General features: G+C 46.3%; 1 protein-coding gene across 11 annotated transcripts in view; it reads right to left on the reverse strand.

The window, feature by feature from the left end:
* The window catches only part of AUTS2 (activator of transcription and developmental regulator AUTS2), a 984,419-nt gene that overhangs the window by 663,836 nt on the left and 305,842 nt on the right, over positions 1-14,741 (reverse strand). The window contains exon 1 of one of the 11 annotated variants that reach the window (XM_019493310.2): positions 10,685-10,980. The exons of the other annotated variants lie outside the window; for them this stretch is intronic. Coding sequence (XP_019348855.1) covers positions 10,685-10,732 — 48 coding nt within the window. The 5' untranslated portion in view covers positions 10,733-10,980. Of the gene's footprint in view, positions 1-10,684; positions 10,981-14,741 lie in introns of those variants that run through there. 11 annotated transcript variants of the gene reach the window in all.

The raw sequence follows: 14,741 nt of genomic DNA on the forward strand, positions 1-14,741 counted from the left end.
GGGCAAAAAAACAAAATAAACCAAGCTCTTTGCAAGGATGATGTAAGCCCAGTCACAAAGGCACCCAGAAAGTTAGGAAATTAAAAATGTTGTGTTCATTACATCTTGTAATAGACTTTATTCACAGCTCATGGGTTTTTTGTTTGTTTTTTCAGTTCTATTGACATCAATGGAGCTATGCCAATTTATACCAGCTGATGATCTGCACATAAGAAGCAGGAAACAAGGCGATCACTGTTCAGGTTGAAATACTGGTAGCTGGAGGTGCACAGTTTGGAACATGATTTATAAAAACAGAAAAATCAATCAAGTGTATGTCTCGTATATCATCTGAGGGAGGAAAACCTCCAGATTTAGAGCATGCAGTAGGCATCTTAAAACTAGCTCTTCACAACATAAATTTGAAAGAAAGTTTTCTACTGTATTTTTCTCTTCAACCCAGGGAATGCCATATGAATAACGTTATGAGTAAATAATTCAGGAACCAGTAGCACTCAATGGTGAATTGGAAATCTCCCCTGAAAATTATTATTTTGAACTATACGTACTGACCTGAAAACGCTCAGTGGAAAAGCAAAAATTGAATGTGAATACCTGGTCAGTACCTTTAGCAGTAAAACAGGAACTGAAGCAGACACTTTTACAGTACAATGTAGTAGTTTAAAGTACTACGAGTCTGATCCAATGCTCAGTAGAAGCAATGTTTATCTCAAGAGTTTATCTGTTCTTCAAATGGGAAAACTTAAGCAAATAACATCTGGTTTTGTTGGCTCTTTTGTTTCATACATGCAGAAAAATCATGTCCACATAAGGGGGGGAAAAGAAAGAAAAACCCTTTTGCTTTTTTTAGCAAAAGATAGAGGCTGCCTTGTGCCTTGGGTGCAAATTCCAGATTCCCAGAAGCAAACATTTCCTAGCGGGGATGAGCTTTCCCAGAAAAATTCTGTCTTCCTAGTAGTGCAAGCAGAGAAGCTAACCAATCTCTTGTCCTTCTTGGGAGGAAACAAGGAGAAAAAAAAAAGTCTTGATCCAGAAGGTTGCTAAAACCCGTGGAGAGGGTAAGCTGATTTTGCTGGGCTTGGGCAGGCCTACTTAGCCATCAAAATAAGTCATCTTATTTTTCAAATGAGCGGAAAGGGGAGTGTTCAGCACTTCAGAGCTTCTGTACATACACACACAAAGAAATAAGAGCTATTAAAGCACTGAGACCTTTTTAGTCCAATCCCAAATGAGTTGTGGGAGAGGGGTTGAGCCCTTTGAAAATCTCCTGTGTGTGGAGGAAATAGTACAGAAAATAAATGAAAGGCTCGGTGGAAAAAGGTTACATCAGGGCCTTGTTGCATGTTACGCTGTGGGTCACTCAAATGTTGATAGATGCAAGTGTTAGCTTGAGTTTGAAGCAGTCACACATTCAAGCCATCAGAGGCCTGGAGTAGTGAAAAGTAAAAAGCCCCCTAACTCCACCTTGCCCTCCTGCCCCCAGGTCTCCCACCCATGTGCCTTGGGGTTCCCCCCTATCCCACTTACCTGCAGCTGCCCACACTGTCTGTCCCAGAGGAGCAGGCAGAGAAGGGGCAACTTGCCTGCCTAACCCCTACTGCTCATGCTGCTGCTCTTCCCTGGCCTAGAGAGCAGCAGCAGCAGGGGCAGTGGCCAGGCAGGCAGGTTAACCCTTCCCTGCTTGCTCCCCTGGGACAGGCAGCCACAAGCAAGTGTGGCGGGGAGGGGGAACCAGCATTCTGTGGTCTATCGAGCGGGCCCAATCTGGTCCATCGGGGAGAGGGTCTAGGCGGGGTGCTCACGCTAAGGTGTAGCCTTAAGTGGCTAGTGTCTATGAGTTAGTGCAACACGACTAGGTAACACAAAGATAAACCTATGTGGGAATGGCGTTAACTTTAAGCTGCCTAAGGAATGCTTAAAACTAGTTTTAGGTACTGCGTGGACAATCCAGGGGTTATGAGCTCCAGGAGCTGCCTAAAATTAATGTGCAACAAGGCGTTCACACTGGGTTCAAAGGCTGAAAAGAGGACCAGATTATCTATTTCATCTGGGGCTGGGCTTTGGCTCCCATCAAAATAGTAGGGCTGCGCAAAGCTTCAGTCCCTGATTCAATTTGGTAGCTATTTGGCAGCTGAAGCTCTGAATCCAAATCGAAATCAGGAGACCCTTTAATCTCTCCAAATCGAGTTGGAACCCTCCGAATCGATTCGGAAAAATTCAACAATTTGGACATAGACACAACTTTAAATGATTTTTCTACATACCTCAAGGTACCAGGTGGCTTGTGAGCGCTGCAACAGTGGGGCAGATGTAGTGTCCCACAGGAGCGCGGGGGGCTCCCCAGCGCGCTCAGCAGCAGACCTGGAAGTGGACCAGAAGCACTTCCAGTCCACTTCCGGGTCTGCCAGGGAGTGTGCTGCCCCCCATCGCAGTGTTCACGAGCTGCACCTGGTACCTGGAGGTACTTAGAAAAAACTTTTAAAGCTGTGTCTACGGCCAAATCACTGATTCTCTGAATCAGCATCGAATCTTCAGATTTGGCCGAATCAAATCAGGGACAGCGCTCCGAATCAACAAATCAAATCACTGTCCCTGATTCGGGCCGAGTCCAAATCCAAATCAAATACGGCCTGTTTCGCACGCCCCTACAAAATAGGCCAGGAGATAGTCATTTATACATGCAGTTTGAGTGGCAATTGGTCCCAGTGAGCCCCAACAGTGCCAGGGGAAAAAGTATTACATCAGTTCTTCACAGGTACCTAGGGTGGGAAAATGGGCTTGCGCCTCTGCAGGATCCCAGAATAAAAGGGTTTATCTAAGGAAAGAGATGGTCTCTTTTTAGCCAAAGAAGTGAGCCTCCTTCAACAGGGTAAGACAAATAACAAAGCAAGCACATGAAGGGAAGAAATCACTAAAATCTCTAAAAATATAGTCAAGACATTAATCTACAGCTGCACTGCAGCCTTTCAAGACAGTCCTTACTGCTGGTTGAGAAAGATGCCTTCTGCCTTGAGAACCCCCGGAAGAGCACTGCGGTCTAATGAAAGTCACATTTGATGTACTATGTACTGTTCAATACCAAGTGGCTGAATTACTGGGTGCAGACCTCATCATACTCTTAAAAAGTAATTTGGAATCAGGGCTTTGATTTAGATTGGCTGCATCCTTTACTTTCAAAGTGCAACTGGTAATAATATAGTCTGAGAGTTTAACATTTGAAACAGGGGTTCCATTTACCTCTTTGTACTTACTTGAGGAAAATGACTGTAATTGAAATCTTTCCGTTGGAAATGAAGCCCTTGGAACATTCAAGAGGTTGCTTGTCCTTAAGGCTTTTTATTTTAGCTGTCAAAACTGTAAACTGCCTTTCTACAAGCAGGAGTCTTACTTTAGGAAAGGAGATAAATGCACATTGCATCCAGGCACTGGGTATTTTAATCTAATTCTCTTGGTAGGAATATGTCACTTCTCTCCCTGCAGCATAACTGGAAACAGGAAACTTCGCCTCAGTTGGAGGCCAGACTCTGCAAGATCAATGAACCTAATAAAAGGAATAGAGATTTTAAAGGCCAAAGCAAAACCCCTTAAATTCCTCCAACATCACGAGCAAGCCTCTTCACGACACAGACAGCAACAAATTAGGTCAGATTACCAATGTCTATTGCTTCTTTAAATACCACCCACACCTTCCAGAATTTCATCCTTTCTCAGTTGGCTCCCTTTTTTCACATCAAAATGATTTTCAATTGTCAAAAACATTATTTGCTTCCTGCCACTGGACTTTAAATTCCACTGTAAATGCACACAAGTTGTATACATCTACAATATAACACCACCACTCATTTAAATGACTTTACAATAAATATATAGGTTGAAAAGTTAAGCGTATGCATTTTGAATTGGGGGGTGGCAATTCTTAGGAGCTCATATAACATGCTACAGATCATGGTATCAAAATAATAATGGACAGATTTACTTGTATTATTTCATGGTATTATCATTATAAGCTGCCATGAAATGGTTATATAGTACTTGTCCAACAATGCAGAACAACTGCATGGGTGATTTGGGAAAAAATAATATAACAAATGACAAAGTTTTTATTTTTCTGTCTTTACGTAATTTCTATTCCAGGTTGTCTCAGATGCTAAGGCGCCAGTAGGGGTCTATGACAGAACCACAACACAAGTCCCAGGACTCTCTGAGCATCATGGATGCAGGGTATTTTTCCCAACAGGCTGGTCTGGGTAACAGCAGCGTGGCTCCCCTTCCTTGCAACTCCCCTTCTTTGCCCTATGTATGATGACGAGTATGGAGGAGAGGTCTCTGAGCTCCTGCAAGGGAAGGAGGCAGGGCTCTGGAGAGACACAGCTAACTGTACGGTCAGTGGAGCCCCTTTTCACTCACTTGGTCTATCAGTAATCAAGCTGAGAAGAGGAACATGCATGGAGCAAGGAAAGGGAATTTGCTGCTAATCTAAAACTTGATGGCTTGGTCAGTAAGCAGGAAGAGAACAAATGCACGTGCTAACTTATTTACTTAGGGTTACCATATTTCCAGTTCCAAAAAAAGAGAACACCTGTTGGGTGTGTGTGTGGGGAGGGGACACAATGGACAGCAATAGGCTGGTGCCCTGCCCTTGCCTTCCACTCCCAACCCTCAGACCCCTGGCCCTGCTAGTGCCCCTCGCTCCCAACTCACAGTAGCCCACCCCGCTGGGCCATGATGGTGCCCCTCACTCCCAAACCCCTCTCTTCTCTGCTGGTGCCCCTCACTCCTGGCCTGCAGCCCACTGGCACTGCCAGCGTCCCGCTCTCCTGACCCACAGTCCCCCGCCCCCCCAAAGTCCCGCTCACTCCCAAGCCACGGTCCCCCCAGCCCTGCCAGTGCTCCTCACTCACAACCCACAGCTCCCTGCTCCCCCCAGCCCTGCAGCATCTCCTAGCCACCCTGTACCTGTGAGCAAGGGTACTGGCCCTGGTGCCACTGGCCCAGCCATGCAGCTCCCCACTGCCCCGAAAGGGCCCTCCCACTCCCTTCCCCCACTGGAGGAGCAGGCATCTCCCCCACCAGCTGCCTTGCTCTGCTGCAGCCCAGCACCCAGACAGCTTCCCCCAGCACTGGCAGGCACCTGTCCCCACTCACAAACCCATTCCCTCCATACAACCCTGCCCCCCCACGCCACACACACATACCAACTCACACGGTGCATCCCTCCCACTCCTCACCCCCTCCACCCACTCAGCCCTGGCCCTCCAACTCCTGATCACCATAGACTTAGCTGCAACCAGCTGCCGGGGCTCCTCCCCGCACCACCATGCCTGGTTGTATGCTGGCCACATGCGTGCGCACACACACACATGCATGTGCACACACACGTGCGATGTCCCCTGCCTCCAGTTGCCCTCCATCCAGCCCCAACAGCTCCTTGCGACCACAAACCGGGAAGTGCCAGGGAAAACATTGATGCTGAGCAGAGCAAAATCTCGGGCATTGCTTCATATTAAAAAAAAATGCTCAGACGGAGATCAGAGGACCCAAAAGGAGGAAATGTCCAGGAAAACCCAGATGTATGGTAACCCTAATTTATTGAAAATTGGCATAGGAAGGTAATGAGCAGACATGGGTCTGAAATAACAACCCAGATCTGAGTTTTCTAAAAATGTAACTAAGTTTAATTGGCCCAGAGTTTTGTTTCAGGTCCATCCGGCGCAACCAGCCGCAGACAACAGATGCAAGGAGATGGACCATCAAGAAAAGACATTCAAGATTTGGGGTGCAGATAACTGATATTCCAACCCCAACACAAGATGCTCCAAGATAGTAAAACAAGGATACAGTCCATACACAAGACAGTCTTTTATAAAAGTTTACAAGCTACTTGAAAAGTCACTTCCGTAACACTGTAAAACAAATGGAGGGGGGCTCACTCATTGTAACATGCTGTTTTCAGTAGAAAACAGAAAGGAAAGAGGTTGCAGGGGTACCTGAACTCACCAGGGTAGAGGATGGCAACTTCAGTTAAACAAACAGAGCAATAAAAGTGTCAGTGGAACTTAACACAAAGAGATAAGGGAGAAGCATAATCCAACATCCCAACATAGGACCGACTTCTGTTCTTCACTTGACCACGGTATCGCCGTCAACCACAAGCAAAGTCATACTTCTCTCTAGCATGATTTCTTTGTCTTTAAAATGAGGGGAGAAATTAAATTTACAGATTACTCTGAAATAAACATGGTCTTAGACGTCTTCTACATGAGATAACTGTAGTAGCTTAAAGGTGTGGGGGGGCAGGGACAAGATCAGGAGCCGCTGCTGGAGGAGTGGGGAGCAGAAGAGCACCCAGCTGCACCCACACGAGGAACAGCCCTGTAGGAAGCTAGATACACTGGCCTGGGCCGGGGCCGGACCCAGGGGCATGGATGCCAGCTGCCCTGGCACGAGTGGGCAGGGCTTGGTTCCATTCAGAAAGCCGCAGGGGCAGCTGTGGGCCAGATCCAGTCACCTGGCAGGTGTTTTTTGCCCACCCCTGCATTTAAGCCACTTCCTGAGACCTTTCCTACACAGGAAAGTTTAACTTGGATCAGTTTCTAAATGCACGGATGCAATGGGTACACATTTATTTCAGCTTCAAAGGGCTCAAATCTATCCATAGCTCTACACTAGCTTGTTTTCACACCTCAGGTTTTTCCAGTAACACTCTCCCCATGTAGTTAAGGCTTTAACAACTAAAGCTGAACAAAAATAAGTTGGATTTTAACTGAAACAAGAGTAACCACACAAGTTTTCAGTCATTCAGCCACACCTTACTGTTACTGAAGCTGGTTCACCTCTTAGGCTACAAACAGATGTCAACCTTGTCCTGCCATAAAACTTTTTGCGGCAGGACAGAGTGCAAGCATACAGGCATCCTTGCCCCTCGCTAACTCACAAACGCCCCAAAAGGGCTGAATGATAATTCCTACTGACAGTTTGTCGCTGCTTTATCCTGGCAGACCTCCACATGCTTATGTAACCCGGGCGGTACTCCAAAAGGTACCCCCTCTCCAACTGAAGGGATCAGAGCAGGTGCACAAGCGCTGTGGGAGGGGTAGGGACTCTCCTCCCCCTATAGAGCAGAGCCAGACCCCCAATGGGGACTTAACCCTATACCTTTTAATGGAGGGAACACGACAGGCATAATCAGGGGGGTATAGTGGACACCACAATGCCCCAAGGGCCAGGATTCAGCAAAGGCTAGACACTTACAATCATTGGCAAAAGACAGGGTTAACAAAATATAAAACACAAACAGCAGCGCAAACAACACTGGTTGGGGAAATATAAAAAGGCACAAAATACAAAATGCCAAAGGACAAAGAAATATAGGGCCTGGGTCACCTGGAGGGGGAGAAAGGGGGAAAAACGCAATGACTCCTGTCTACTGCAAGAGGAATTTCTCCTTGTTAGCTCACTCACCCCAAACCACCAAAGCTGGGACTTGAACTCAGATCTCCCATGTGGGAGGCACGAACACTGCCACACAGCCACCAGTGCTGGGACTGCTCTCAGCTGCTAGGGGTCTTGACCTGCCTGGAGCCCCCGCCTCCCGTCACACTGCCTGGCCTCTGATTGGAGGAGCTGGAAGCCAAGCTGGGACCCCTCAGGTCTCTGCTCAGATCCTCCTGCTGCCCACAGCCTCTCGTGGGGGATCCTGGAGCCTCTCCTGCCGGCCGCACGCCATGCTGCTGAGGGTCCCGCTCCCTCACGCTCTTCTGGCGCAACTGCTCCCGCCCCGCTGGCTCAGCTCTTCGAAGCTCCTTCCTCAAAGTCCCTCGCTGGTCTCCCCCTGAGTCGGCCATGCTGCCACTTTTATCCCCCTCCAGGTGGCCCAAGGGGCCAATCAGGAGGCATTAGGAGTGAATCTCCGGGCCTGATTGGGGAGGAAAGGGAATCCCAAGTCCTCCAATCATCTTTTGCCCTTTCAAAACCCCTGGGGCTAGGTCACTGCCAGCTAGCCCCTCACACTTATGGCCCAGGAATTTCCCTGCATAACTCTTCCTAGGGTGCATATTTCATGTTGCCTGGCCTCCACCTTAGAGACCCCCATGTAGAGAGAACATCCCATGTCGTCCCTGCCTGCACTCGCAGACGTGTGCCCTGGGATTTCCCATGGGGTGCATGTTTCCCACTATCTGGCCCTGACCCTGACCCAGGGCAGACATCTGCAAGATTGCAACCACCCCCCTCCACCTCGGGTCCTCAGTCCGTGCTTGCAGGCACGTGCCCTGGGAATTCTCCTACAGGGATCATAGGAAAGTAGGGCTGGAAGAGACCTAATGAGGTCATCTAGTCCAATCCTCTGCTCGAGGCAGGAGCATCCCTCACTAAACCATCTCAGCCAAGTGCCTGTCTAATGAGTGTCTGCCTGGGGACTCCAGGAGCGCACATTTCACTCTTCCCAGCCTCAACCCCAAGCGTGGGTTTGCAAAAGCAGGACAAACTTCCTTGGGGATTTCTCCAAGATTGCAGATGCATGCCCTGGGGCAGGACCTTGCACTCAGTGCTGCTGTCCTGCAGGATCTGTCTCCTGAATCCCCAGGAGCAGCAGGAACCTGACCCTATGGGTTAACAGCCCCAGACAACGTCTGTACCTGCCAATTAAGTGGATCAGCTGTGCCAGGACACGTCCCACACAGCTGATCCCACTACAAAAACAATGTCTGTTTGCAGCCTCAGATAGATGAGGCCTTAAATTCCCTAAGTGCCTTCTAATGTGAAAGGCAATATGTAACGTAATGGTCTAGTGCTCCTGTACTGGCCATGCAATAAAATAAGGGGACAGGTGTAGAAGAAACAGTGTTCCAACCAGTTTTTAAAAAGGTATTTGTATAACTAATAATAATTAGTTATTATATATATATAGTTATTATATATACATATATTATATATATAGTTATTATATATATAGTTATATATTTAGGGGAATAAAAATGTTGTAAAGGTTCGAGCGACTGCAATACGGACCAAAATGGATTCTCCAAATTCTATATATACTCGCTCAAGTTTCCCAGGTGGCAGCTGTCAAAAAAAATCCATCTCTGAAAACTGGAATGACAGGTTATGTAACACCAACCAAAAACCAGGCTTGTGTCCAGTGATGGAAAAGCAACAACATTATTTGCCTTGTTCAGTCACTCAGGTCTTTTTGACTAAAGGAATTCATTTCATTCTCTTATTCAAAAAGAGAATGAAAAGGCATTAAATACATCCCAGAATTTCAAGGTGGATCAAATCAAGGATGGCTGTGAGCGTTTGGAGGCTACTGACACTCAAAGCAGAATGAGTGGATGCATGCCAGCTTCATTACAATTTTTAATGCCAGGAAGGATGCTCATAAACTAAGTATGCAGAGTCCTACGATATTAACTGCTAAGATACATTTGTGTTTTTAATATATGGTGAGTCTCTGATGTGATAAAGGGGTTGTTAGGCTGGGTGAGATTGCGCATAGATATTTGAACACGGTGGATTTGATACTCAGCTTTTCTTCGTGTACAATAAAGCAATTCGTGAAAACAGAAAAGTTAAAACTGCAACAGTTAAAAACAGTATTTGCAGGCACAGATAAACGATAGGACAATTTTCTTAAATGACATCTCCGCTTTCACTGTGTACAGCATAACCCGAGGAGCAGAGACAAGAAAATAAATCAACACAGGACTCCTATCAGGAACAGAAAATGCTAGGCACATTACACAAACCAGATTTTGTCTCTTGTTTAAAAAGAGGGATGTGAAGCCTGCCTGGAGACGGCCTGGGCAAAGAGAAAGAAGAGGGAGGATATTTTTTATGTGGATCTCAAAGTTGTTTCGAACTCTCAACTATTTTGCTCATTGAAAGCGATAGTAAGGCTCCACCTGGAAGCACTGAGTGAACCTTAGTCCCATCGGCAATAAGACCAGTCTTTAGCCTGCAGTCGGAAAAACTCACAAGAGAGATTCTGTACAAGTATATGTCAGTGCACTGCTGTCTGGCAAGTCCCAATATGATTTCAGATCCTACCAGCTCCCTTCATCAACTGGCTGCTAAAGGACCTCTGGTACAGGTGAGAACGGGAGGGAGATTGATGGGAGACAAGAGGTGAAGAAAACCACAATGAAGTAACGATCATTAGGGAATAAATTAAATTGCAAAGCACCAAAATACTGAAGAGTCTTGAAAGGCACTTTCCTCCTGCTTGATCAATAAAGGTCTCTTTTCTCATGAAGAATTATGGACAATTAAATATTTGACTCATCATTTAAGACTTAAAAGACTTCAGTGCAGAAATTGGTCCTCTCTCATCACTACCTCTGCGGAGGAAGACATCTCTCTTCCTCCCGATCCCCGTACAAGAGGAAATAAGCATATCGTTACCACTGCTGTTGTAAAGACACTGCTTCAGGAATTAGAGCCCAGCTTTGCTGTACTATGCTACACTTCTGGTTCCCTGCTGCAAGTCAGACTTCACGGGAATAACTCTGCATTACGCTGGGTTTCATCAGAGAATTATTAAGCCGTGGGAGAATGCCATGTGAAACTTTGCGGCAGCGTTCGCTCTCCTGGTGGCCAGAACTGCCTGTCAAGAAAGGGGGTCTGCAGGGATAAGCGTGCAGGTCTCCCCTTGGGAGAGACTGGAGGAGAAAACATATCGACTTACCTTCTCCGCATACTTGAACTTGACATAGAACCAACTTGACTTGATCATTGTCTCACCTCCTGCCCTTGGAAAAAAAAAACTATTCTGCTGAGGGAAAGCAGCGTGCCAGCTCCGTTTCCTCCTGTCACCGGTTTCCCGAGGACGGCCGGAATTTCAATCAGGTGAGAGGTTGAAGGAGGTAGGGAAAAAAAAAGAAATGAGGAGGTGGGAGGGGAGGAAAAAAAAAGAAAAAGACAGGCACTCTCTCGGTGTAGCTCCAAATGTGTCCCCTTCTGCCCTCCCCTAATGCAGAACGCGATCTTGCCTTCTAAAAGAGTGCTCTCCGAATGCCTAGCTCTGCGTTTCTCTGTCGGCTTGGCTGCCTGACAAGAGAATTCCTCAAATGGACTTCAGCTGCATTCATCACAAATGGCACATGTCAGTAAAGCCAGGAGGCTGGCTTCAGACCTGGCAGCCTCTCAGGACCATGACCTCCCCCAGTGGGATGAATAATGAATTCCAGCACTTCCCTCCAGACACAGATTAACACCTGGCTAAACATTATTCTGACAACAAGCTTGCCCATTCGGAGAGCCCTCCACCACGGGTTTAACCCCTTCCTCTCCCACAAAGCAGGACGGCAGCGCTCGGAGGCAGCTCCCTCGTTGCGCCTCCCCCACCCAAAAGCAAGATTATGGATCTAAATATAGGCTAGAAACAATAAAGCCTCTTAAGCATAAAGCAAACAGCTCCTTTCCAATTTTGCTGCTGCCGTAATGCTACCATGCAACAAGAGCAAGCAAACCCAAGCCTAATTCTTCTTCCCTCGCTGCCTCAAACAGCCCTCGCCCCCCTGGACAGACAGACAGACACACACACACACACACACACACACACACACACACACACCCTTTAGCTCTGATACAATCAGATCACTAGTTTTCAACAATGTGCACAAATGTTTCCCTTCACCCTCAACAAGAAGCAGATGCTCAAAGAAATCTTGGAAGGAGACTTTGCAGTCTATTCATTTCTTTGCCTGCCAATGCAGGTCTGTTTTCCAAATCCCAATCTTCACTTTAAGGTTAGACTTTGATTTAGTTGCACCTCACCACTAAGTTCCTCCCCTGAGTCTGAAACCTTTCCGTTACATGGCACGTCAAGCTCCAAAAGCAGGACAAATAAAATCAGCCTTTGTATTCCCAAAGTATCTGCTTCCTGAGAGTAATAGCTAAGCGTTCATGTAGTATAATGCATTCCAGAAAAGCAAGTGCTGCAGCTCAGGTTGAGAAAAACTTCACAAAGAAATTCTCTCTCATTCATTCACCTAAGGGCTTCTCTACCAGAGCGATGTAAGTGTAGCAAAACCTCTCCAACTCTGACCCCAATTCACTCAGGGTCAAAGTTAGAGTGATTTAGCTCACTTCTGTATCAGCACCGGACACAGGCATGGGTGAATCAGGCAGCTCAGGGCCTGAACAGAAAGGGGGCCCAAAAATGGTAATTTTTTTTCCATTGTCCAATTATTATTTATCATTATCTCTGGCAAAGGGCGGCCCGATGCTAAAAGCCTCCAGAAGTCTAGGTACGGTACTGTACAGTATCATTCATATACCGGTTGTGTTGTAACAGCTGTTGCATGCTCCTGAGCAGCAGTCCCTTCTCCTTTTAATGCCACTAAAATGTACATTTTTCTGAGCCCTCGCTGTGGCAAACAGATGCCATAATGACAGTCTTCAGAGTTACGCAGGGGATGCAAACAAAGCGCTCTGTGGCAGGTTTTGTGACTAACTCCCCTGAAGTCATTCTGAAAATCTCAGCCTTTGGACTGGTCGACGGGAAACCTGAAACAAAACATCACAAGGGGGAAGGGGGTTGCGGGGATTCAGACTCTCTGAATAAATCAGTAGTAGATGAAAACACTGCATTATTCGGATTAGTTTCTGATTTCTTCACGTAGAAGTGGCAGTACATAAAGCGGTAGGCAGCAACCGTCAGTCCTCACGGTGTACACAGAAGAGGTCTAGTCAGATCAGCCAGTATAGATCACACCAAAACTTGCAGCACGTACACCTAGGCAGGGGTATGGAGGAGTGGACGCTGCCCTAGACTTTCCACCCCTCCTTTAGACAATTGAGACAGAGTCTGAAAGCCCAAGCCAAGTCCAGACGTTCAGTGCCTCGATGGTTGCAACTTCTGCCGAAGAGCACCAGATTAAACTGTAGCTGACTGCCTAACACCTCAACAAGGGCGCTTGTCTGTCAGGGTGATGCGTCTTAGCCTTTCTCCAATCAAGGAATACTCACACGGCAGTAGGGACTGGGTTTTTGTGGTGCCCTAAATCTGCCTTACTCTGGAGGTTGCAACATTATGGTATTTTATAGGAGCTAACCTGCCACAAGTAGCCCTACCACGTTGCCACCAAGCCCGCTAGTCAGATGCAGTTTACAGTCATATCCAGAACCAAAAGCAGTAGTAATACAGGAAAAGAGGAAGGGAGGAAATGTAGCTTGGGCAGTGGAGCTGCATATTTTTCCCTGCTGCGATGCTCAAACCTCAACCTAGGCCATGGGAGAGTAGATCATAGTCCATGCATTTGGGAGCTTTTGTCTTGTTGCTGAGACTGCCAATAAGGTCACTTATTAGTGTCAACAGAAAGAGGCTCTTTCCTTACATGCACAGATGTACTCAAACACGCGTGTGTTGGTGCGTATATGCACAGAATACAACAGCTTAATTTTAACCGCAGCATTTATCTTCATGACTTCAAGAACACCACTATCATTTATTTCAGCACTTCCTGCGTCAGCATTTTGTCTGCAGTGTATTTGTGTTTCATATTTAATACAGCTATTGTCTAAGCAGGGCATCATATGATAGCTTAGTTTCAGTTAGGCAATTCATCTCTGCTTGTTATGGGAATTGTTGCCACACAAACAATACATTTGTCATGAATTCAGGCCTTAAAGACAGGAAGACGTCCATGTCCCAAACTGTGCTATTTGGTGCCTTCTCTCCAGACATCCATCAACAAGATAAAGTCATTTGCAGCGCAGATCCTAATTTTTTTTACTTCTTAGAACCAATAAGTGAACTTTTCGAAAAGTAACTCTTTCAAAATAGTATCTTGAAACATATTTCAATAAACGGCTTCCCTAGGATTTATTTGGTAGGTTTTGCCATATCCCAGCATAGTTTATATGTGAAGCAACCTACAAAGGAATCGTGATTGTTCATGGGACGAGATTCCTTTTTAATAAGCCACTGATTTTAAATTTAATATCCACTAATATTCTTAAAAGCAATATTTATAAATATTGATTGGTGACTCCTTATTTGTTGCCTCCCTGGATCAGGCTGAGTTTTTTGCCTGTGTCCTGGTGACAAAAGGGAAGAAATAAGACAATGACTAAAAAAAAACCCCAAAAAACACACGTCACTGAACTACCCACTATGTGGACAGAGCTGTTGGGTTGCTTCTAGGAACCCTGATTCATCTCAGAAGCTGCAGTATCAACAGAAAAACAAGGGCATTTGAGGCTCCAAAAAGTCAGGCGAAGGGTGACTGCAGGAATATGCTTCTGCAGTTCCCACGGCCAATTTGTGCCAGTTAGAGTATACTGCAATAGCCTAAAGTCCTAAAAGGGCACTGCCCTTCAATCAGGTACACTGAGTCTGGCTAGAGGAGAAGATATCAAGGACAAATACACTGGCTCTGAGCCAACTGAGTGCACACCCAATGCCAAAGAACTACACAGCTGATTTGATCTGGCTGCTTTTCAATTCTGGTGCACCATCAGAGCAGACCCTGTGTTACCCAAAAGAGCTTTAATATCTTCCACATAATAAAACAGGGCACGAGACCATTAATATTTGGGGGCATAAGCTACACATATACACACGAACAATTGCTACCTCCAGTAGAAGTACTATTCTAAGCCTTGGAAAGGGCAAGGATATTTCAAAAACAATTAGTGCTTCCAGAGTTAATGCAAAACTATGCCAGCTCTGTCTTCAGAAAACCTCCTTTAAGCATGTAGCGCAGTGTGGGGGCAGTCAGGAAGCGATGCCAAAATGA

Source organism: Alligator mississippiensis, chromosome 14 (assembly GCF_030867095.1).
Source record: "Alligator mississippiensis isolate rAllMis1 chromosome 14, rAllMis1, whole genome shotgun sequence".
NCBI lineage: Eukaryota > Metazoa > Chordata > Crocodylia > Alligatoridae > Alligator > Alligator mississippiensis.